Source organism: Brachyistius frenatus, unplaced genomic scaffold (genome assembly GCF_029030835.1).
Source record: "Brachyistius frenatus isolate BFR_SWC_R1_liver_20210118 unplaced genomic scaffold, ASM2903083v1 Contig_2, whole genome shotgun sequence".
NCBI lineage: Eukaryota > Metazoa > Chordata > Actinopteri > Embiotocidae > Brachyistius > Brachyistius frenatus.
Window position 1 is genome coordinate 1,634,172 of NW_027210601.1, and position 21,961 is coordinate 1,656,132.

General features: G+C 40.5%; 3 protein-coding genes across 3 annotated transcripts; 1 reads left to right on the top strand and 2 right to left on the bottom strand.

Moving 5' to 3' along the window:
* Positions 1-1,342: 1,342 nt before the first annotated feature.
* slc30a8 (solute carrier family 30 member 8) lies at positions 1,343-12,522 on the bottom strand. The gene is made up of 9 exons (XM_069699889.1): positions 12,155-12,522; positions 9,353-9,519; positions 7,901-8,047; positions 7,021-7,174; positions 6,663-6,829; positions 6,373-6,485; positions 4,533-4,638; positions 4,269-4,403; positions 1,343-2,619 (listed from the first exon to the last, which is right to left on the bottom strand). The coding sequence occupies exons 1-9, from the start codon at positions 12,223-12,225 to the stop codon at positions 2,474-2,476; spliced, it is 1,206 nt and encodes a 401-aa protein (XP_069555990.1). The 5' UTR covers positions 12,226-12,522; the 3' UTR covers positions 1,343-2,473.
* Positions 12,523-14,723: 2,201 nt separating this feature from the next.
* Positions 14,724-18,761, top strand: LOC138617320 (protein FAM167B). The gene is made up of 2 exons (XM_069692234.1): positions 14,724-15,100; positions 18,241-18,761. Exons 1-2 carry the CDS (start codon positions 14,888-14,890, stop codon positions 18,526-18,528), a joined length of 501 nt encoding a protein of 166 aa, XP_069548335.1. The 5' UTR covers positions 14,724-14,887; the 3' UTR covers positions 18,529-18,761.
* A 1,053-nt stretch (positions 18,762-19,814) lies between these two features.
* aard (alanine and arginine rich domain containing protein) lies at positions 19,815-21,026 on the bottom strand. The gene is made up of 2 exons (XM_069692247.1): positions 20,495-21,026; positions 19,815-20,306 (listed from the first exon to the last, which is right to left on the bottom strand). Exons 1-2 carry the CDS (start codon positions 20,702-20,704, stop codon positions 20,184-20,186), a joined length of 333 nt encoding a protein of 110 aa, XP_069548348.1. The 5' UTR covers positions 20,705-21,026; the 3' UTR covers positions 19,815-20,183.
* Positions 21,027-21,961: the final 935 nt, after the last annotated feature.

Here is a 21,961-nt window from a genome sequence, read left to right on the forward strand (position 1 = left end):
TATTCTCAACACATAAAGGAATGTTTAATCCTTCATTTTGTAAAAAATATTCAAATTCAAAATCACCAAATGTGAAGATACATGGTTTTTACTTGAAAGGAATGGGATGAAAACATATCTGAAAAGTAACTAGAGCTGTCAGAGAAAAGCAAAGAGTAAAAAGTAAAAAGCCTATTTGCCTTTGAGATGTGGAGTAGAAGTATAAAGCTGCAATAAAAAAAAAGTATAGTGGGCTACAGTACTGGAGTAAATACACTTGGTTACATTCCACCGCATGATCAGCTAATATAGATATCCTTGAGAGTCCCGACAGGTTCATCGTACCGCAGCATGTCATCAGTGCTGCAGGGATTTAAACAGCGAGAGAGAGAGAAGGATGGTGGGATGGCAGCGAGAGAGGCGGGGAGGAACAGCTGCAGGAAAACAAGCTCAAGATGGAGCTAAAGGTATCAAAAACCTGATAGGGATACAGACAGAACACCCCTTGTGAGGAAACACAAACCGTGTAATAATTATTAGCTGAGGGGATATCGGAACTAAAACGGATTATCTAGCAACCTAGTGCATTACTCATGCTTTAATTAAATACGCACTGATCTGGTCCCTGGGCTAAATTCAGATGGAGAGAAACAAGGGGAGGGGCAGGGGATGGGGGGGGGGTACAATGGTTTGCTCTGAAGGCAGCAGCATGTAAAGTCCACTCAAATTCCACAGCAAATTCACCTCTGAAGAATGAGATAACAGGGGCGGGGGGGGACAGTGTGGGTGTGAGTGTGGTCATGTATGGGTGCGCTTGTGTGCTGCATTTAAGCAGAAATGTGAGAAGTGGCCAATCAGCAGCTAGTCTGAGTGTCTGATATTTCAATAATCTATGCCATTTGAAAGAAAGCACCTTAAGACACATATGATCCCATGTATGATTACATGGGGAAGATATGGGGGAAAGTTTTCACATGGGAATCTCCATGTGCTTTAATACATTAAACATGAAAATGTTCCCAAAACCACATGTTTCCATGGTCAAAATACATTTTTCACTTTGTGTTTTTGCACGCATGTGAAAAATATGTGGTTTGTCTGTAAGGACAGAGAAAAATAACAACTCTGATTCGAAGTCTTCAGAGGGCAACTGATCTGTTTTTATTTTCATTAATAAAGGGTTGGTATGAAAATTAAAAGACAAAAACATGAACTTTACAAAAGTAGAATAAGATGTTCCAAACTATTTTAAAGCAAGTTAAAAGAGGAAAACTTACAATTTAACATGAACAAGAATCTGATTAATTCCAAGATTAGATGATAAATCACTTTGAAATTGCAAAAACTAAAATAATTTCACCGTATTTCTAATTGTGGATATCTTCATGTAGTATGATAAAATATATGACCATTAGATGTGGATATTTCCAGAATAAATAACTTGGTTGGCAGCTGCCAGCCTCTATGTGTCAGTTGTTATTAATGCCGCCCTTGACCGTACCACTGAAGCTCAGAACACCTACAGCTTTCGCTGCAGGATACAGGAGGGCAGACGAAGGTCAGACTCAAACAAGCTGTCCGCAACATGTCAGAGGCCCCTCGCACCCCAAAAAGGCCACCAACGTACATTGAAAATTGCCTCAAGTTCATGGAGGTGGGTGATTGTTAACAGAGATCAACGTACCCTGCTCGACAATGGATCCATTTTTGGTGCTTGTTGCCCAGCAACAGAGCTGTGCTGGCAGTTAGGGGTTAAACGGACAGAGTCTGAAACAATTTCGTGACATTACCAATCAAGGTATTCAAAATATGAATGTTTTATTGAATGATTTACTGCAGCTTGTACCTTACAACTGTGCAAAATCAGAGAAAATGTGTTATTATCATGTATGAAACTACAGACAAAGGTTTCCACACACAGGGCTACTCAGGTTTCTGGTGAAACAGTCAGTGCTTAGAAATATAAATTGGTCTATATTTAAAAGTATCAAACTGTGCAAAGGGTGGTCTTTGTCCAATATCCGAGGTTGATACAGATAACAACAAAAATTACTTCGGCACTAGCCTGAATAATAATCAAACAACAATAATGCACATTTATAGTCTAAAAAGAGGAATTTACTTTTTACAGTACTCTTTGTGATTTCAATTTCATAACGAACACACTCAAGAAGCAAAAATCAACTCATGAATAATACGATTTTGACCAGATATAACTTCCCACAGGAGGATGGGGTGATGAGCTTCTCCCCAAAAATCCCTTACATACAGAGCCATCCCAATTGTTAATGAGGTATCAATATTTCTTTGGGACTGTTAACACAAAGGCACTTCAGGCAAAGTCCTGGGAAGTTTGTCAATAATGTCACAGTAAAAAAAACAAACCCTAAGGTCCCATGAGCAGTGCAAGTGTCAACACATGTTACAACACGTGCAAGTGTCAACACATCACAGCAGATAGAGCTGGGATCAGACAGAGACCGAAGGCTGGTTCCTACTTCTCGGGGTTCTCGCACAGTCTGCATTCAGGTTTCAGGTCAGCCTGCCTCTCCATCTGAATCGTAACAGAGTGGAAGTTGTAGGAGGAGAAGCAGGCCTGTGTCATTTTTCTTAGGACGGTCTGAGCTTCCACTGACTCATCTGTGGGGGAGAGAGGAAGATAAACAAACGGTAGTCACCTTGTGTGTTTATGAGCTTTAAAAAGTGTTCCAACACTGAAAACAACAAAGTCTAGTCATTCTGGCAGCCTAAATTGAGGGAGAAGTTGCTCAAATAAAAGTCAAAATTGTGATGGAAATCGTGGAGATGAGGTGAAGAAGGCAGAGGAGGCCGTTCTGGGTGACAACGCAGTGATGTTTATTGGCAGCAGCTCGATGGAGGAGAGAGGCCACAGCGCGTGACCGTGCCCGGTTACTAAACCTCTCCGTCTGTAATCTCACAAGGGCTCAACTATAAGGAACACATTGGTTCCGATAAGGAAACGAACATGTCCTTGGCTGAATACTGCCAGACAGAGAGTCAGACATGTTGTGTCCAGTGTGACCGCAGTCAACACTTATCATGGACCGTTAGTTCCTGAGGTCGGTGTGTCCTTCAGGGGACCTTTACCCCACATTCAGGGAATCAGAGGAGTCTCAGTACGTCAGGTCTAAATAATAGAGTTTCCTTGACAAAAATACCATCTGTAAAGTGACCATTTTAAGGCTTTCGGCTCAGCTCTATAACATTAACTTGACAACTTTCATCAATCTAATTTGTGCCTCATCTTCAGCTGCACTTTGTCAGCTTGCTTCATCCTTTAGACAGAGCCATGCTTTGAGCTAAATGCTAACTTTCACTTCACTAATGTAGGCTTGCTGGCATTAAGACCTGAAAAAATTAGCAAATGTTGCAGCATATCATTGCACTTTTACATACACACTCAACATTACCATTTTTTTTGCCCCAAGCAACTCCTGAGAAAAATATCTGTGTATTTAGCGAATGTCAGCTAAACGTCCTACTGTCTTCATGGATGTCTTGAGCAGAACAGGAGCACCGATGATGGCGCCCGCTTACTTGAATGAAAATGCAAATGTGAAACCTCTATGTGTAAATTCAACCTTATTTGCAGCTGTTGGAGGTGTTAACGATAAGCAGAAACTTCACTGTAACCCTGTTTAACCCATTTTCAGGAGATAACCCCTGAAACTGGGTTCTCCCCCTTCTCTGTAGCAGGTCCAACAGGCCCAAGGCTAAAAGTCAGGGTTAGCCCACTTTGCAATGGGCCAACATTTTGACAATGTAAAAGCCTTCTTATCTTGGGGCTGCTAAGGGAGCTGTTAGCACAAGGATAAGTTCAGTGCGGAAAGCACTTTTTGCTTTTGTTACAGGGGAGCAATTTTCTCCCAAGAGAGTGAGCACAATCTTCAAGTCCTAAAAAATATACATAAAAGTATATTTAATTACATTACATATTGTATCTTTAAAAAAAAAAAAAAAAAAAATCACTTCTACACGGCGGGAACTTTAATCTTATTAAAGTAAAGATTAACTTTAGTTAGCTTTCACTCATTTGCTGTGCATGTTTGCATTATCTTTTAGACAAAAACATGAATGTTAGCTGAAAAAAAAGAAACTTGTATATTTTAGTAATAGCCTACCAGATTTGATATGGCCACTGAGCGAGTTCTGACAGATTCATGAAGCAAGTTAACAAATATCAACAATTCAAAAGGTAATATCTGGATTAAATCATGTGCAGACAGTTCAAAATGATGTTTCAAGACAGACCGGCGATTTCCTCTCACCTATGGCTACATGTGCAGTCAACACAGCCTGGTTCATGGTGAGGGCCCAGATGTGAAGGTTATGTACTGCTGTGACGCCCTTCACCGCCAACAAACCATCTCGCACCTCACTGTACTTCACCCCATTCGGAATACCTAAGACATACAGGGAAGAGAGGAGACAAAGAATAAGTATAAGACTGTGGAAAAAAACCAACCTCCTCCTATCAGTAAAGTGATGTTGACACTGTATTGGAGTTTTTGGATCGGTAATAATAACCTCACCTTCCATCAGGACGATACAGATGTCTCTCAGGATGGTGACAGTGGTAAATAAGACAAATATGGAGAACAGGAAGGTGCAGATGGGGTCAGCTATCTTATATTCCGGCTGAAAGAAAAAAACAATGCAGAAAATGAGCATTGTCAGACATGCCTATCTCGCGTGTAATTAAATAATTTTATCGATTTTGGCTTCTGTCAAATGGAGACTTATTTTTCGAGCTGAAAAATGCATCATTTCAGTAAAACCCTTTCTGTCATGCATCTATAAAGAAAAGTTTTGCTGCTCAATATCTTTAAAAAAAAATCTGTGCTGGTTACTGAGAAGAAAGGGCCAAACTGCACCTCATTAAGGAACACAGGACAGTAACAATTAATTATGTCTTATATAAGGAAGCTCATTATTTGGCAGTAATGACTGCCAGGGAAAAGAAATCTGCAGCACACTGAAAATCACTGAGCAACAGAGCAGCATGTAAAGAGCGAATGTGGCAGCATCTTTCCTGCTGAAGACAGCCACATCTTTGTGTCGCTCGATATTCCTCAAGGGGGAGAGTGTTTTTAGCACTGAAAATACAGAGCGTGGGAGGCTAAAAATAATTCAGGAATTATTGAATGATGCACTGTATGCTAAAACTAGCCTCACACAACAACAGTAAATATTTCATTGAATAAAAAATAACATTGACTAATAGCAAAATAATCTTTGAAGGGTTTTGTATTGTTGGTAAATTTGATCTGCAGTCTGATAAGAATTTAACACTATATATTAAAATATTACTTTTGGAATAAGTCAATAAGGTCATTATGACATAAATCACACATGAGCTAATGAAAAGACATTTTTAATCCCGTGTCATTGTTTATTTTGGAATACAAACGTGAAAATCAGCTAATTAAATTTCTCGACCAGCTACTTACTGACACAATATTTTGTCATTTTCTGTTTTAAAAACAAAGGTTTGATTGCTTTCTCTGAGCTGTTTTTTTTCTCTGCTTTTCTTAGTCAAACATGTTTGTGTCTATTTGTTATAAAGAATATTTTTCCAAATTCCAATCCTGTGTCACTGTATTAATTCTTCCATTAGAGGACCTCTTTGTAAAAAATATATAAATAATATATGACATGAAAACAACATCTATATAGAGCAATCATTATTAGAAAATATGACATGTGTGGAGACAATTGTGACTGAATCATTAAAAATCTATTAATTATTTTCCTCTTTTTACATTTTACATTTAAAATCAAGAAAATGTTTGTCATTATTCCTGTATCCTACTGACCCCAAAAGTATGTCAGATATACTGTGTGAATTTTTTACAAATTATTGAGGCTACGGATTTTATTTAGAGTATTTCTTGCTGTTTTTAATGGTCCTTCACATCTGCTCTGTTCTTTCAGTAATAAACATTTTAACTTGCCATGTGTGTTGTTTCTATCACTCCCATTCTGTAGAATATAGAGAGGCCTGGAGCCACGACAGACAAATGGAGGCCCCCGCAGCATTCATTATGTCATTCCCACTTACCAATCAAATCTGATTTAATAAACAGATCTCATAATTACACCTTCCAATATATTCTGCTCCACATGAGAGTGCAGGAGACATACACACTCAAACCTCAGTGGGACTTTTCAGGATTTAGCATTTAAATCTGCATTTTAAATGATTTTCAACAGAATAGTGACGAGATAAACCTGTCCTTTCATTTCCTAATCCGTTATCAAAATGCTCTTATTGCATTTCACGCCTTCTTTCTCCACCTCATCTCCCATCAAGGGGTTTAGTCTCACTCTTAGACCTCTCATCCCGTGTTCAAACACAAACAGACATGTCACCTTGAAGAAGATAATGAGGGCGCTGACGAGCACGCTGATGCTCTGCAGAAGATCTCCCAGCACGTGTACAAAAGCTGCTCGCACACTAGCATTGGCCTGCTGAGCCCTCCGTCCTGACACGGAAAAAAAAAATAATAGAACATAATTATATAATAACAGAACAATAAAGTTAATTTTAAAGTCCAATGGACTATGATACCATGACATTATATTGAAATTGTTTCACAGCCATCTGTGATTACATCTGAGAAAAAACTGACAAAATAATGATTTGTGTATTTGGAACATACCGTGATCAGCCTCATTTTGCTCCATGTTTATACGGTCCTCATTCGGGTGGGTGCCGTTCGAGATCGGAGTCTTTTCCTTTGCTTTACCGTGACTGTGACCGTGTCCGTGTGAGCTGAGCCCGCCGTGACTGTGGCCGTGGCCGGACTGGTGGAGGGTGACCGCCATGCTGTGGAGAGAAGGAACATTTTTGAAGCAGTACACAAATCGGCCCTGAGACACATTTTGACACAACAAAAATTGCTTTTGGAGTCCATGAAAAGTACTGTCCTTGTTATAATCGCTATAATTAGATCATAAATATTCAAAAAATGTTGTTAAAAGCTTTATAAATGAGAGACTAATGTGTATTTTACTCACACAATATTGGCCACCACAGCACAACTGGAGGTAATGAGCATAATATCGCCTTCGATAGTGTAGTTGTTATTGATGATGCGTTCCACAGCCAGGTAAACCAACACTCCCGTCACCAGCCAGATGGTAAACACTGACAGCAGCGCGCCCAGGATCTCTGCAGGAGACAAGAGACACGGGGAGAAATAAATCAGGGCAAAATACAAAACGGTGGTCAAACACTGACTGGAAGTTGCTCTAGATAACAGAAACAGCAACTCCAAACGGTTTGAACTTTAATATGCAGTTATATGTTGCGTGCGACATGAATTAAGAAAGATACAGAAACTAAGTACATTTCGACTAAATATTATTTACGTGCTGAATATTGGAAGGAACTAGCAATCAGTGAAGCGTGGACAAAGTCAGAAGTCAGTTATTTCAGTTTCACTGCTTTAAATTGCTGATTAAGTATCAGAGTTAAGCAGGAAGCTCTGCAACTTGCTGAAGACAGATAGTTGACCAAATACAAAATATGATCACAATCTCCCCTTCTGTTCCTGACTTATGGCCTTGAACAATGACCAGAAAAGGGTTTTGGCAAGATATTTACATGCCGCACTGAGATTGACCTTTTGTATATAAAATGTCATCAGGTCATCTTTTTAATCTTTAAGACATTTGGGTGAAACTTAGCGTATAAACTCTTGAGTTGTGCCCACAGACATGATTTGTCATAGTGCCCCTAAAAAATAAAAAAAATAATAATAATAATTTGTGCCAAATTTGAAAAATTCTTTCCAGGTGTTCCTGACATATTCTGTGAATGGGATGGACAAACAGACAGCTGATAAAACATAATGCACCTGGACACTGACAGTAAATACATGCGACCATACAGTACCTGCACGATGCCAGCCATAGCTGAGCCTGTACGTTGCCGGTCTGGAGGACAGCCAAAGGGAGAACAGACTGATGATGAAGCTGATTAAGTCCACCAGCAAGTGGGCAGCGTCGGTCATCACCGCAAGGCTGCCCGCAAAATACCCACCTGCAGAAAGAGAGAGTCAGGACAGACGATTATCGTTTCATTGCAGAAATGCCGAATTTACACTCGTGGAGAATTTAAAAAAAAAAAAAAAAAAAAGTGAATGAGCCACAAGGTTTGAGAGAGCTGGCGATTGAGCAGAAACAAATGAGAGGAGGCAGACCTTGGAATACACCTGTCAGTCCACTAGGGGATACCATATCAGTGTCAGGTATCTCCTCGCTTAGACGGGGAAAGTACACGTATGTATGAGCGGCTTCATAGAAGGAGGTCATGTACGGAGGTCATGTTACAAAGTACAAAGAGAGATAGAGCCCTCGCAGGGAGAAGTTCGGGAGGGTATGTTGATTTACAGGACTTTCACCCAGAAGCCAAGTAATTTGAGAGAAAGCTTTTAAGTAACATAAGTGAATTACTCACATAAATGTACAATATTTAACTCATGTAATTTATGTTAAGTGACTTATGTGACCAGGATGTAGTGATATTTGTTGAAAAAACCTGAGCATGTTGAAGTATCGGAGACATAGTGCACTGTTTCTGAGTTTGTGTAACCACTGTTACTTTAAGTTTACATGCCGTTATGTACATTTGCTTTGCTTTAATGTGATAAAGTAAAAAATATCATCATATTTCAACTGTTGTTCTGGATTACTCATCCAAAGTGTTCAATTTCCGTTACAACAGGTTCCTGCAAATATTTCCCAATAAAAGCCTTATTAAGAAATTAATTTCTTTCTTTTTTTTCCTGAATAGCTAGAGGGTTTTTAATTTGAAACAGATACAGGAAGAGTTGAGTGTGCATTACCACGGGATGCAATAAGTTTAACAGGGTGATCGAGTTGCCATCAGGACTCAATCGATAAACCTTAAATGTCAATATTCCATTTGTTTTTATTTGCTCTTTTGTAAGACATTTATGCTTTGGAGACTATTGGCTCATAAAGCACCTAAAAATTTTAATCAGTTTCATCTCAGAAAGAGAACTATTGATCTTCGGCAGCACTATACCCATGTTACCAATGTAAAAAAAAAAAAAAAACGTATTTTAACCCAAAACAATGATGTATTCCCAACTTCTACTTTTTTCTTAAACCTAACCAGGTAGTTTTTGGTGAAGAGAGGACAAAGGTCAGAAGAGAAAAAAGTTAACAAAGTAAAGAAATTAGTGGAGTGGAGTGGATAACCTATGACCAGGATAAGCAAATATCAAAGAGTGACAATATTAAAAAGAAAATAAGGTTGCCAGAGACAAAAATGGCAAAGATGACAAAGATGAAAGAAAGCCATAAAAACAGCGTGACTCACCGAGGAGCTCACCGACCATGAAAACCAGGCAGATGACAGAAACCACGTACAACCTCTTCCTGGCAGTTTTCTTCTCTGTCTCGCGATCCTCCTGTGCCTGGCTGTTGTCATGGCAATGCCTGATGCCACCCATGCCGTCGTTCTTTAATGCCTCCTGGTTTGGCACGCTGGAACAAATCAAATCAGAATATATAACATTGTTGTGATTATCTGTTGCAGCTGACTCTTTAGCAAGTTTCAGACACAACAATTAATTTTCATTATCCATTAAGAGAGAAAAGAAAACCCTAAAACTACAAGGAGCTGGTTTCATTGTGAAAGTTATTGGAGGTAAAAATTCTTCTTCATATTTGTCCAGGTAAAGTTATGTTCATCCAAGCAGTCTGTAGCAGCTACATCTCTTTCTGTTGTGTTTAGCGTCATGTATAGATGGAGAGATGGAGGTTAAAAGGAAAATTACACGAGTATATTTTTTTTTATAGTGTACAGAAAATTGCCTTAAAAAACAAAACATTAAGAGTACATTTTTAAGTACAATTTTAAAATGTGATTGTATGATGGGTTTGTTTTATTTTGCGACAAAAATAAACTACAATGTAGTAAGTTTGGTTGTTTAATCGATGATAAATTAAAAGACTAAAAGAAATTTGAGGAGGGACTTTCTAGCCAAAGTAATGTAGTCAGTAGAAATGAAATGGTTGGCTGTGTGATCAGAATAATACTCATGCACATGAGCCACTCAAGCCAGTTTCATGATCAGTTGAACGCTGCAGGCAACTGTATGATAATCAGCCCACTCAACAGATTACCCAACAGAACACCAACAGTGTTTTCTTCCCCCGAGCGAGAGACAAATATTTGCCTAAATATCTTGTTTGGTAGATTAAAACCAGCATGAGTACGTCACAGTTTTCAGGGTCATATTAGGAAAATGACAAATTAGATTGTGCATTTCTTTAAGAAAATACAGTGTGAATACCGCAAGCTGCTGCTCGTATTTCATGTTTCCGCCTGTAAGCATTCGGGACCTCTCAAACAGAGATGGAGGCGGGAACTCTGGCAGATGCACTTTATCAGCCAGAGACTGACAATTACATAAATATATACATGTGCATTGTGCGTTTCTGAATTTTCCATGTAGGGATTTGTGCCTCACATTCATAAAGACTGCAAAACAATGCATCTGCAAGTTGAAAATATCCATGCTGGAAAAATCCCAAATCCACCAACACAAATAAAAGTTTATTGTCAAAATATGACGGTCGGCAAAAGAATAAGCACTCCTAACATGCATGACTGGCTGTAAAACTTCACAAACACGATGCAGAAATTAGATGATGCTATGATGTTCTTGAATTTGAAATACATGGACCAGACGTGGCCATCGGACAGGACGTGGTTCCCAGAGCACCTCCTCTTTTTGCGTCCTTCACATGGGATGGAAATAAAGTAATGTTGGTTCAGTGCGTTGATCAAAGGTCTGCAGGTGTAAAAGAGGAAGCACTCCACAATAAGAATGTGAGACTCCTCCTTGTTTTGTTCAATCTTTGGGATGATCCCACTATCCAGGGTGTTATTAATGCCATGAGACTTCTCAAACTTCACTATTCAGCATATTATTTACAAAATAAAACACAGTTTTAAAAAGTCATGAAAATGTCATGATTTGTCTTTTTTTTTTGCATTTTAACAGTGGAAATATAGATATATCTTAAAGATAGCCAGAGCCATGCTTATTAGATAATTGCTTTTATTTAGCTTTTTAGATGTCATGATTATCAATCTATCTATCTATATCAATCACACATACAAACATGCTGAATTCAAGCTATTATAAGCTAATTTTAGCACTAGAGCCATGTTTCTTATGGTAAGCCAGTACAACTATTAGCACAACCATAGAACAGGATGAAGAAGAGTGGAAGGAAGATAACCAAATACAATGACACTGATTAACAAGTTAATCAGTGGGTGACTTTGTCAGAGGCAGTGCACACCTCTCCACTGTGTTTTCTTTTTCCATGTTGACTGAATAACATAGGCTCCAGCCCTGCCCCCCTTACAAAAAAAAAGCAGTGTTGTCAAGATCACGTTTTAGATGTCTCTGATTTTTCCCTCTAAACTTCTCAGTTTTTATTTTTGTAAATGTTCAAAGGATTAAATATTTCACCAAATATTGTTTTTTTTTTTTCTCGTTTCCTCTTCCAGTAATAATCTGACAACTCGTCAGCTTTATCTGCTGTCCCTGTAAAACTGTATAAAGTATCCAATTCCACCTACAGCAGGTAACACACCTTCAAATGCTTCAGTATAAATAATCTAATATTGTCATATGTATTAATAAACGAGAGACCAAACCAGTACTTTCACTTTAATACTTTAACTTCATTTTGGTGCTAATACTTTTACTAAAGTAGGATGAGGATCTGAGTACTTCCTCCACCACTGGCCAATGCGCTGAATGCAATGCACGTTTGCGCACAGCTCATCTCATGAGACCCCAGAGTGGTCCGTGTGGAAAACCATTAGGTCGCAGAGGAACGTGAGCAGACACTGCCACAGCACAAGCACCATGACAGGGCAAAAAATATATATATATTATTTTTCACAATGGAAAGTTTGACAAACTTTTTTTTAAATGATTTTATCTCATTTGTGACAATATGAGTCACTAGATAATTTATGATGGAGCTACGGGGAGGGTTTTTTTTTTCTGTTCTTCTATTCCAATTAGATTTTTAGTACAAATTTGATTTCTTTGAAAAAAGAAAGAAAGAAAGAAAGAAAGAAAGAAAGGCTTACCTCCCTGCGGTGTATGTCCTCTTTGGGTCAGTCAGCAGGGGAAATTTCTCTGGATCCTTGTTTTTGAACATGGCTGATGCCGTGAACAATACGAGATACGCAGAAATGTCTAAAAGTCGGAATAAATTGAAAACTACAAATAAAACGCGTCCAAAAAAAAAAAAAAGTCTAAAACAATACAATATAAAATTCCCTACATTAAGAAAAAGTTCGTTTCTTCAAAAGTTTAAACTTCCTGTCGTGCTCTTCTTTGTGTTGTCTCCTCTTGGAAAGCTGCCGAACATCTTCTCGAACAAACCAGGGTGCAAACAGCTAAATATTGGATGCAGCCTTGTGACTTAAACTTTTGGCACCGTGTGCAAATGCAAAGCCGCCCTGAGAGCCTAGGAGCCGGTGGAAGGCAGAGGAGCTGACAGCTGCGGGATAGACATCAAAATCGAAGTTTAACGCCAATAAAACGATGTCGGAGGGTGGTGGGGAGCAGAGAGCAGGTTCATAGAGAAGAGGACTCTATTAGTTCAGGAGGACTAAAATTCCTCTTTGAGTCATACGCTGATTTTGTGCCTTCACTGTGGGGCATTTTTTTTTACTGTTTAACAGCCCAAACTACTTCATTACTTCTTGGGGTCCCGCCCACCTCTTTTGACCAGCCGGCACTCGGCTGATTACGCAATCAAAGTAGAAGTGCCGTGCGCTTCTTCCTCGTGTATTATCACATGGTCGTTTATTTCTGAATATATCAGGTCTATTAATCAAATTTACCATCTCGTAGTCGTTTTTTTTTTTTTTTTTTAATCCTCCGTGACATCGTTTTATAACACTTTATAGAGGTTTTGCCTCTGGAACGCTGAAAAAAAAAAAAATCCTCTTTCTTTCTGTCTAAAAAAAGTGAAAAGTGTCCCACATTAAGAAACATGCCGGTAGAGTAGATGGTGAGCAACTGTGTCATTTCCAAGTGACTCAGAATAAATAAATGAATATTACTTATACAGGATACTCTGTGCTGTACAAGTTGTACGATTGTTGTTGTACAGTCTTTTCCAAAAATGTACCACAAGGTGGCAACAATGAACCATCTACGATGAGTGGGTCCAGTCCCACTTTACAGTCATATGATTAGATTATATGGCCACGAATCTTCCTCTGACCTCCACGTGGGGTAGTGGGGCGTGTCTTCCTTCAAACTCGGGTTTGTCTACCAGAGGCCTGGGAGGAGCTGGAGATTTTCAAAAGGAAATATGCTCATTTTGCAGAATGACCCATTTTCAGAATATAGTAGTTGGTGGGGAAACAAGAGGGATTAACGACATTTTACTTCATCTCAACCCTACATTAACATATCATAATTTATTTGTTGATATTTTGTATATTATCAATCTGAATCTGCAAAGTAACAAGTTTGTTATGAACTTTACATAGCGGTGTAAAAAGTCCCAATATTTCTTCCCCCAAAATTTTGGATAGCAGAATTATAAAGTAGGACAAACTGGAAGTCAAGTCCAAGCTTCTCAAATTTATTTAAGACCGGAGTAAATGTTACTCTCCACTTCCGACAGTAGTGATAGAAGGTAGGATATAGTTGACAGCTACCGAGAATGCAATGTGTGACGTTAGAGCTCGTACCACTTACATCAGCGCCCTTCAGTCTTTTTGAAAGCAGATTTGAAAACAGGACGCAATCGCACAATGAGACTTGAAGGCAGCTTTTCTTTTTTTTTTTTTTTTTTTTTTTATTCCTTTTGAGAATAGTGGCGTTTGTCGTCTTGAAAAGGTCTAAAAGTAGAGCGGGTTTGACTCTAAAAATAGCGTGCTGAGGCTATTTTGGTCGATGCCGTCTGTGGGCTGAGTCTGTGTTTGGTTTGCCAAAGTGTTTGTGAATAGATGAGCGGTGGGTTGCCAGGGGCTGCAGAGTGAGGGGAACGTGGCACGAGAAGGGGTTAGTTACACATGGCTGTTCCCACTGTTCTGTAGATCCTGACCCTGTAACGGGCCACTTCACCGGGTCCATGAGAGCTCCACTCACACCATGGGGCTGTGTGCTCGTGCGTCTGTGAGTGTGAACGCACGCATTATGTTCTGTCCTCCTGGCATCATCTTTTAACAGCCAAAACAACAGCACGGGACTCCCATGAAGCCCAAGTGTTTTCAATGATGCACAAGTGCTGTCGTCATGGCAACATACCATCCTCCTCCCCTCCTCTCCATCCTAATGATCACTGTGTGTGTGTGTGTGTGTGTGTGTGTGTGTGTGTGTGTGTGTGTGTGTGTGTGTGTGTGTGTGTGTGTGTGTGTGTGTGTGTGTGTGTGTGTGTGTGTGTGTGTGTGTGTGTGCGTGTGTGTGCGTGTCTAATAAAAAGGCCTCAAAAGTGGTAAACAACTCCAGGTCAGGCATCTGCACAATGCACTGACGTCATACCTGCGCCGCCACATTCACGCTGTAGTGTCAAAGAGTTGGGGGGGGGGGGGAAGGAGTAATGTTTGAGAGACAGACAGCAAGAAAAGGGAGAGAGCAGAGGAGGGGAGTGGGGGAGAGTGGATGGGGGGGGGGCAGCTTGTGTATGAAAGAAGAGAAAAGAGAGAGTGAGTTGCTCATAAGTCCCCAAAACAGCCAGGGATCTCATAACAGAAGAGATCAGACGAGGCTGTATGCAGCTGCACCACAGCCGAGAGCACACGAGACACATCTGAGGGAGACCCGGTTAGAGTAACGGAGGATATCACCGACCTAATACGATGGAAGTGGTTCTGACCAGACTGCGGGACTTCTCCTGCAAGACCTCCACCTTTGATGACCGTGAACAAGCAGAAGAGAGCGCGTGCAGGGAGCCTCAGAGCAGGACCGACCACCTCCGAGGAGGAGGAGGAGGAGGAGGAGGACGCACAGCTGGAGGAGACGGCAGCAAACTGGACATAGAGAGCGCACTGGCCTGGCTGAGAAGGGAACTGGTACGACTGGGACATTTTTTTATACTACTATACTTACACTGCGTTATCTTTCTATTTCACACAACTTACTTAACAGCATTTAATGTATCATCTGTATAAACTATTTACTTTGATTTTACAAACAAAACACGAGGCAATGATGAAATATTTAAAGATTAAAGGTCGTGCTGATTAAACCCACTCATGTTAGAGTTGTGCAAAACTATGCATGCTTGCATCTTTGGGATTTCACTAATAAGTATGATAAAGTTGTGACAGTGAAGTCCTTATTATTGTAATCTTGTTGTAAGATACTAGTGTTTGCAAATTATCATCCTTTACATGTAAGATTAAAAAAATAAATAAATAAAACTTCCGGTACATCAGGTGCTCCTGAATTTAACACTGTGGAAGGTGTCATTTTACACAATGAGTACTTTTGACACTTTAAAGTCAGACTGTCATTTTTAAAGAAAAATGTAAAAACAAATTATTTGTTTTGCACCACTGCTTTGTCTGACATTTTGTGACCTCTTACTTAAGAGTAGACTTTAAAGTTTTAGTGTTTCTCTTTCAGCCAAAGTAAATTAATGTTGAATAAAACATGATAAACAAGGCCACAATGATTTAATACATTTGAAATATCACTGCTAGCTTTAACAGAAGTGTCATTGTAAGGTGGGATGACCTTAAAATAATAGCACAGCTCCATAAATTAAGAATAACAATATACTTGATCTGTAAATTCTTCTCCTACAACTGTTCAGTGAGTTTATTGTCTGTTATGCTAAAGGGCGAGTCCTTTGCCGCACCAGCAGAATGACCTCCTGGGTCACTTTGAATGCTTTTGTGTGGGAGGCCCAAGTCATCGCCTTTTTGTTCCCAAGCTGCATCTAAGTCATGTTACAATGTCACCCCCTTCAAAACCATCGTCTCCAGCCAAAGAGGCTGTGTGTGTGTGTGTGTGTGTGTGTGTGTGTGTGTGTGTGTGTGTGTGTGTGTGTGTGTGTGTGTGTGTGCGTGTGTGTGTGTGCGTGTGTGCCTGTGTGTTTTTGTGTCCGAGCGTGTATGTGTGTGTCTATTTGCACATCTCTGAGTAACTGTGCAAGGGCTCATTGTCAAGGCCTAATATATCACTTGACATTTAGTGCGTTCACCCAGACAGCTCGTCATGGTAACCGTGTGTCCCGAGCACGTAGAGAAGAAGAAAGCACGTGTCTGAGCCGGAGCAGCCAGTAAAAACAGAGACCTGTAAAAAGCCTCGGAGGAGCAGCAGGGAATGATGACACCTCAATACCTAAAGGACGACTAGAAGTCACTGTATTTCAACTCGGACCTTTTGGAAATATTTGTTTTCTATCAGCAGAGGCCCAAGCCTAATCATTTTAGACGTTTAACATCTGGGGTAAAGGTTGAGGTACGTTCTCAAATGTTCAAATTGTCATGTTTTCTGACCATTTGTACCTCCTCATCCACAATGTCTTAAAGCTCAGGTTTAAAGAGTCCATTCTTTTTTATTACCATGATTAATTTGGCATGCATGTCTTCATTTGATAGCATATCATTTAGACAGACCGGACAGAGAGAGAGAGAGAGAGAGGGTATGACTACTATTACTAAAGTATGTCTGGCCGGAAGTTGCTCTGTGGATGTTGTGGTTATGTGGTTTATATTCTGATCCTAAAAGTTCATCCTGGACCTTGGAAACAAAACAAACTCATGTTAAGTTCAATTGTGTGGCTGTTCTGGAGCTTTTGATCATGTCAAATGATCTTCATCAGCAGATGGAGTTTGCCCAGTCGTCATAGGAATGTAGATTTTAAAAATCTAATATTTATTCTTAACAAACTAATTATTAAAGAAATCAGTCAAGTCTATCTGTCCTACCAATTTATTTAATTTGTTTTATTAACAATTTCTATTATATCATTCTGGAAAAAAAATAACTTAAAGTAAAACCTGATTTAGGAAAAAGTTCTGTAACAACTTCCAGGTTAATATTTTAGGACACTTTTGAATTACCTGTGCAATAACTTTTTACAAAACAGACGTTTTTCTAGTTTCTTTACTTGTCAAATGATGAAGTCTATTGTGAAATTGAATGATAGAGATTCTTTCCCCACCACAGTTAAATGAAGAAATCTGAACGGTCTTAAAAAAAAAAAACAGGATGAATCAAGATGCAAATGAGAACGTAAGATAAAAGATGCACACCAAAAAGACACAAAACACCAGTTATTTCAACTTCACACTCGTAGTTGAGGTTTGTGTGACTTGTATAAATCTCACAAATAAAAAGGGAACTGCCAACATCACCCCCAATAAAAAAAAAAGTCCCGAGGTGCTCTGTTCATGTATTCTTACAAAGAAAGACTGCTGGAGATCTATCGGCACAAAGAAGCCGAAATCCTCTTGATTTAGATTTAGTGGTGCAGAATGGTGCAGACAGAAGCAGATATTCATAAACCTACACTCTCACACACACACACACACACACACACACACACACACACACACACACACACACACACACACACACACACACACACACACACACACACACACACAAAGTGTCCAGCACATTATTAGAGGAGGACCGGTGTTTGGCATGATGAGGTGGAGCTCAGCATGCCGCCATCTCCAAAGCAAAAGTTCTTGTTTCTTCTCTCAATCCCTCCAAGTGTTGGACAAAGGCAATAAGACCAGCATCTCTGACTCAGAGCCCGGTCTCAGCCCGGTGCTGCAATTAACAGAGAAAAGAAATGCAGATTGGCATTGGCAAATGGAGAAGGTTTTTTTTTGTCTGTGGACATTCCTCAGTCCTTTGGACAAAGTTGGACTCTGAAGTTGGTGGAATTCTGAATATCGCATTTTACAATGCCAGCAATTAGACAGCCGCTCATATGGAAAAAAAGAGAGCGAAGAAAGAGAACGGGCGGAGAGGCGCATTTGCATTTGAAAGAAGGCAAAGCTCAAACGAAATGGGTGCGCTTTCACAGTGAGAGAAACCTGCTCAGCTTGATCAGCATGGAGCCTTTTCTTGAGGGGAAAAAGGAAAAAAAGGGAAGAAATTCTTTCCTCCATTGTATGAGTTTCAGTCCTGCTCCTCCCCATCTATTAGTCCCTGAATCTAAACCAACAGATGTGTCCTCTGTGTACAGATGGAGATGCGTTCCCAGGACCAAGCCCTGATCCGACAGCTGATGGAGCTTCACTCCGGCATCCAGGAGCTCAAGCAGGAGCTGTCTGAAGAGGAGCAGGAGGAGGAAACAGACGAGGAGGAAGAGGAGGGCAGCTACTGGGACTCCGAGAGCGAACGAGGAAGCGGCAGCGTCTACTCCAGCTCAGGGGAAGTGGGCTTTTCCACTTCCTGCCGAAAGACGCCTCGGCCCCTTCACACGCGGGGTTTACAGAAGAGGCCGTTCTGCAGGAGAAGCTCCGTGCCTTGAAAATTGAAACCACTTTCTCCACAAATTCCTCATAAGGAGTCAACGTGGTCAAGTTGGAGCAAGTGAAATAAATGTTCCACCGTAATTAACACATTTACATTCTTACAGAAAAATACAATCTCACTCTGGTGGCTTTGTCATGTTATCCCTTGTTATATCTCTTTTCACAACAAAAATCTGATATCGTAAATTAAAATACAGACATTTTAGACAAATTGCCATGAAATTTTAACAAATTCAAATTCCTGTTGGGATTTCAACATTTTCTTCAGACGTCAACTTTATAAGACTAAATCATCGATACATTAGCTTCGCATCAAAAAAAAAATAAAATAAACCTCCATCCGTAAACATCAGCAAACACAAATTTGCGAGGTCTGAGGTCGTGAATACTGTAAAAGGGAGGCGTTTATAAGTACTCTTTACATTAACACTGTAAATACGACCCCGTTCGAAGGCAGAATTATTGCTTGCTTGATTGCGAGTCAGTTAAAGCGAGCCATCAGCTAACTTTTATACAGATTAAACAAACAGGATAAACCGTATTAATTGGTATTTTGGTTCCTCTGCGTAAAGCTCTTTCCCTTGTTTTTTAATTTTTTTATTAATTTGTATTTTATGCTAAACTAAGCTAACCCGCTGCTGGCTGTAGCTTTATATTTAAAAAATACAGTATAAACACGGCGTAGACCTTCTTATCTTGGTAACAGTGAACAAGGATTTCCAGAAATGTCAAACTACTCCTTTAACTTACTAAATAAATTGTGTGACAGAGGATTGTTTAAGTCCCGTCTGAAATATTGACTTAATGTCACTGTTGTGTTTGTATTGTTCAGAAAGCCCGAGTCTTGTCTGTGCAAACAAATATCAATGTGTACTGTACAAATATTACCCAAACGTTTAACCATCTCACTACAACTGTCAGTTAAGTACTAGTACTTGTTTTTATGCACCGAAACCTGGTTGACTTACAACTCATACAGGATGGAGTTTAAGGCATCTTTATGTGCACGGGACAGTGTGACACGTTGCTGATCTTACTTTTAGTGAGATGTTGTAGTCTTAAATATATCTCTGACAAAGGATAATCAGAGTAATTAATCTGAGTTAGTTTAGTGGACCTATGTAAATTCAGATGAACTGTGACTGTGGTCATATACCGTATAGAAAGAATACGTGCAATGTGGATGTATTTATTAACCGTCCTTGAACTTCTAGCAGCCTTTTAAACAGGTGCTGTACTGCAGTGAGTACAGTATGACAGCTCAATAAAGATACAAATACAGTAAAGTTGCTCATTTTATTTTGTGTCTTTCCATTTCATCTTTACATTCATGACGTCTCGTTTCCTCTGTGAAAGAAACAAAAACAGCTTTCTTTAGCACAACTCTAATAAGTGCAAAATGTCTTAAAAAAAAAAAAAAAAAAAGCCAGCATCACACAACCAACCAACTCATTGTGTTCTTAATTTTCCCTCTACCCAAGTTACTATACATGCAACTGGTGCCTAATTTTTTTTTTTTGAGTGAGCCGTCATGAAAAGCAAATGCACTGATTTTCTTCAGTTGCATCAGTCATCGGAGCGTACTTCCACGTTTTCTTCCTCCAGTCACTCTTAAGTCCTCCCCAGAGAAGAGGCAGTCCGCTGGGGTCGCTTACTGCTGACCCCCCCCCTCTACGTCCACACCTCCAAAACTCTCCCTCCTCAGTCTTTGGATCTCACTGTTGAGCCCCAGCAGGGTCTGAGCCAGCTGGAGGTCCTGTGAGCGCATTTCCAGCTGCATGACAACAATGAAAGGACAGAATTAGCACGATCAAGCCAAGCTATGTGTACACACTTGGATGGAGAGATGCACAAGTACTAGTCCTTTTCCTTTAGATCTTCTCGTCACAACAGCTCGTAACAAATGTTGCAGACTACAGATAGAAAGCACAATATGTCAAATCTGTAAGGTGATTCTCTTACCAGTTCAGACCTGAGCCAGGTTATTGCTCCGTCTATCTGCGCCCTCCGCAGCTCCTCGTTTGCTTGGTAACTTCTTCCGATGCAGGAGTCGGAGTCCTGAGGATTGTCCCTGGACTCTCCTGTCACTCTGAAGGCATGAATCAGTTTGTTCTTTATGTTCTCCAGGACCATCGTGGACAAAGTATCCTCACTGTGACTGTCCCGGTCCATGCTGGGAGGGTATGAGTGTGCCGGCAGGTGCGAGTGTGTACCTCCCAGCACTTCCTTTGGCAGCCTGGTTTACACTTTCTCACAAAACTTTTGGGAATCCTCAGAGTTTCCTTTTTCTTCTCTTCTTTTCACTCCACTAGATTCGCTGATTCGCTGCCCCGGTAACAGATCCTCTCCGAACTGGTCCTTTCCCCTAATGTGAACTGGGGCTCCCGCTGCAGGTTTGTGTGCCTTTCCTCAGCAACTGCAATCACCACTTTGCCTGCCTGGTGTTCAACTGGCTTGTTTTGTCATTGTTACTATGGAGAAATACCCTCTGCCTGCATGCCTGCATGCCCACCTCCCTCCTCCTCTTCCTCCTCCTCCTCCTCCTCCTTTTGGTAACCCTAATAAGAATGGTGGAAGATTTCGGACAAAGACTATTGTTGCCTCCAAAAAGGAACTGAAAAGATCCCTCCAACCACCGCCACCACACCCCCCTCCCTTTCTCTCTCTCTCTCTCTCTCTCTTTCTTTTTCCTCAGCAAATCCTGCCCCCATACAACTCCAGTGTGAGAAATGTGTTGTGACTGAGCTCTCATTTGGACAAAGTGGCCATGTGTAAACCTGTGTGTGTGTGTGTGTGTGTGTGTGTGTGTGTGTGTGTGTGTGTGTGTGTGTGTGTGTGTGTGTGTGTGTGTGTGTGTGTGTGTGTGTGTGTGTGTGTGTGTGTGTGTGTGTGTGTGTGTGTGCCTGTATGTGCAAGGCGCACAAGGTCCATCCAAACCCTCAGTGGACTTTCTCAGTGCTTCTCTTCTCCCCTAAATAAGACCTGCTTGTCAGCTTAGGAGACAGCCGGGTCGGAGCGAGGAGCAGACACAGCCTCAGTGTTGGCGGATTCAGAGGCACAAAGGCCATCCTACGGTGAAATATAACCAGGCCCTTTGTGCCCACGTTAAGTCCACTCCCTGTGGGGTTTGTGTGGGATGTTTTTTGGCAACTGTGAGCAGCTTTTTCTCCTGACTTCTGTATAGAGATGAGACAGGGGTCCAGTGTATTTTGCTGCCCAATTTATGAGCCTGGCTGTGAGAAGTGAGAGGGCACGTTCAGAGGCGACATCACACTCAGTCAAAGCATTCAAGTGCGTAGTTTTTTTTTCTCAAGGTAATCCTTTACTTTGGGGAAATGTTAGGCTCTGTTTCTCTGTGTCACAGGAAACACAGTGAAGCAGTGTGTTTGCAACAGAGTGAGGCCTCGTGATGTGCAGTACTGTGTTCAA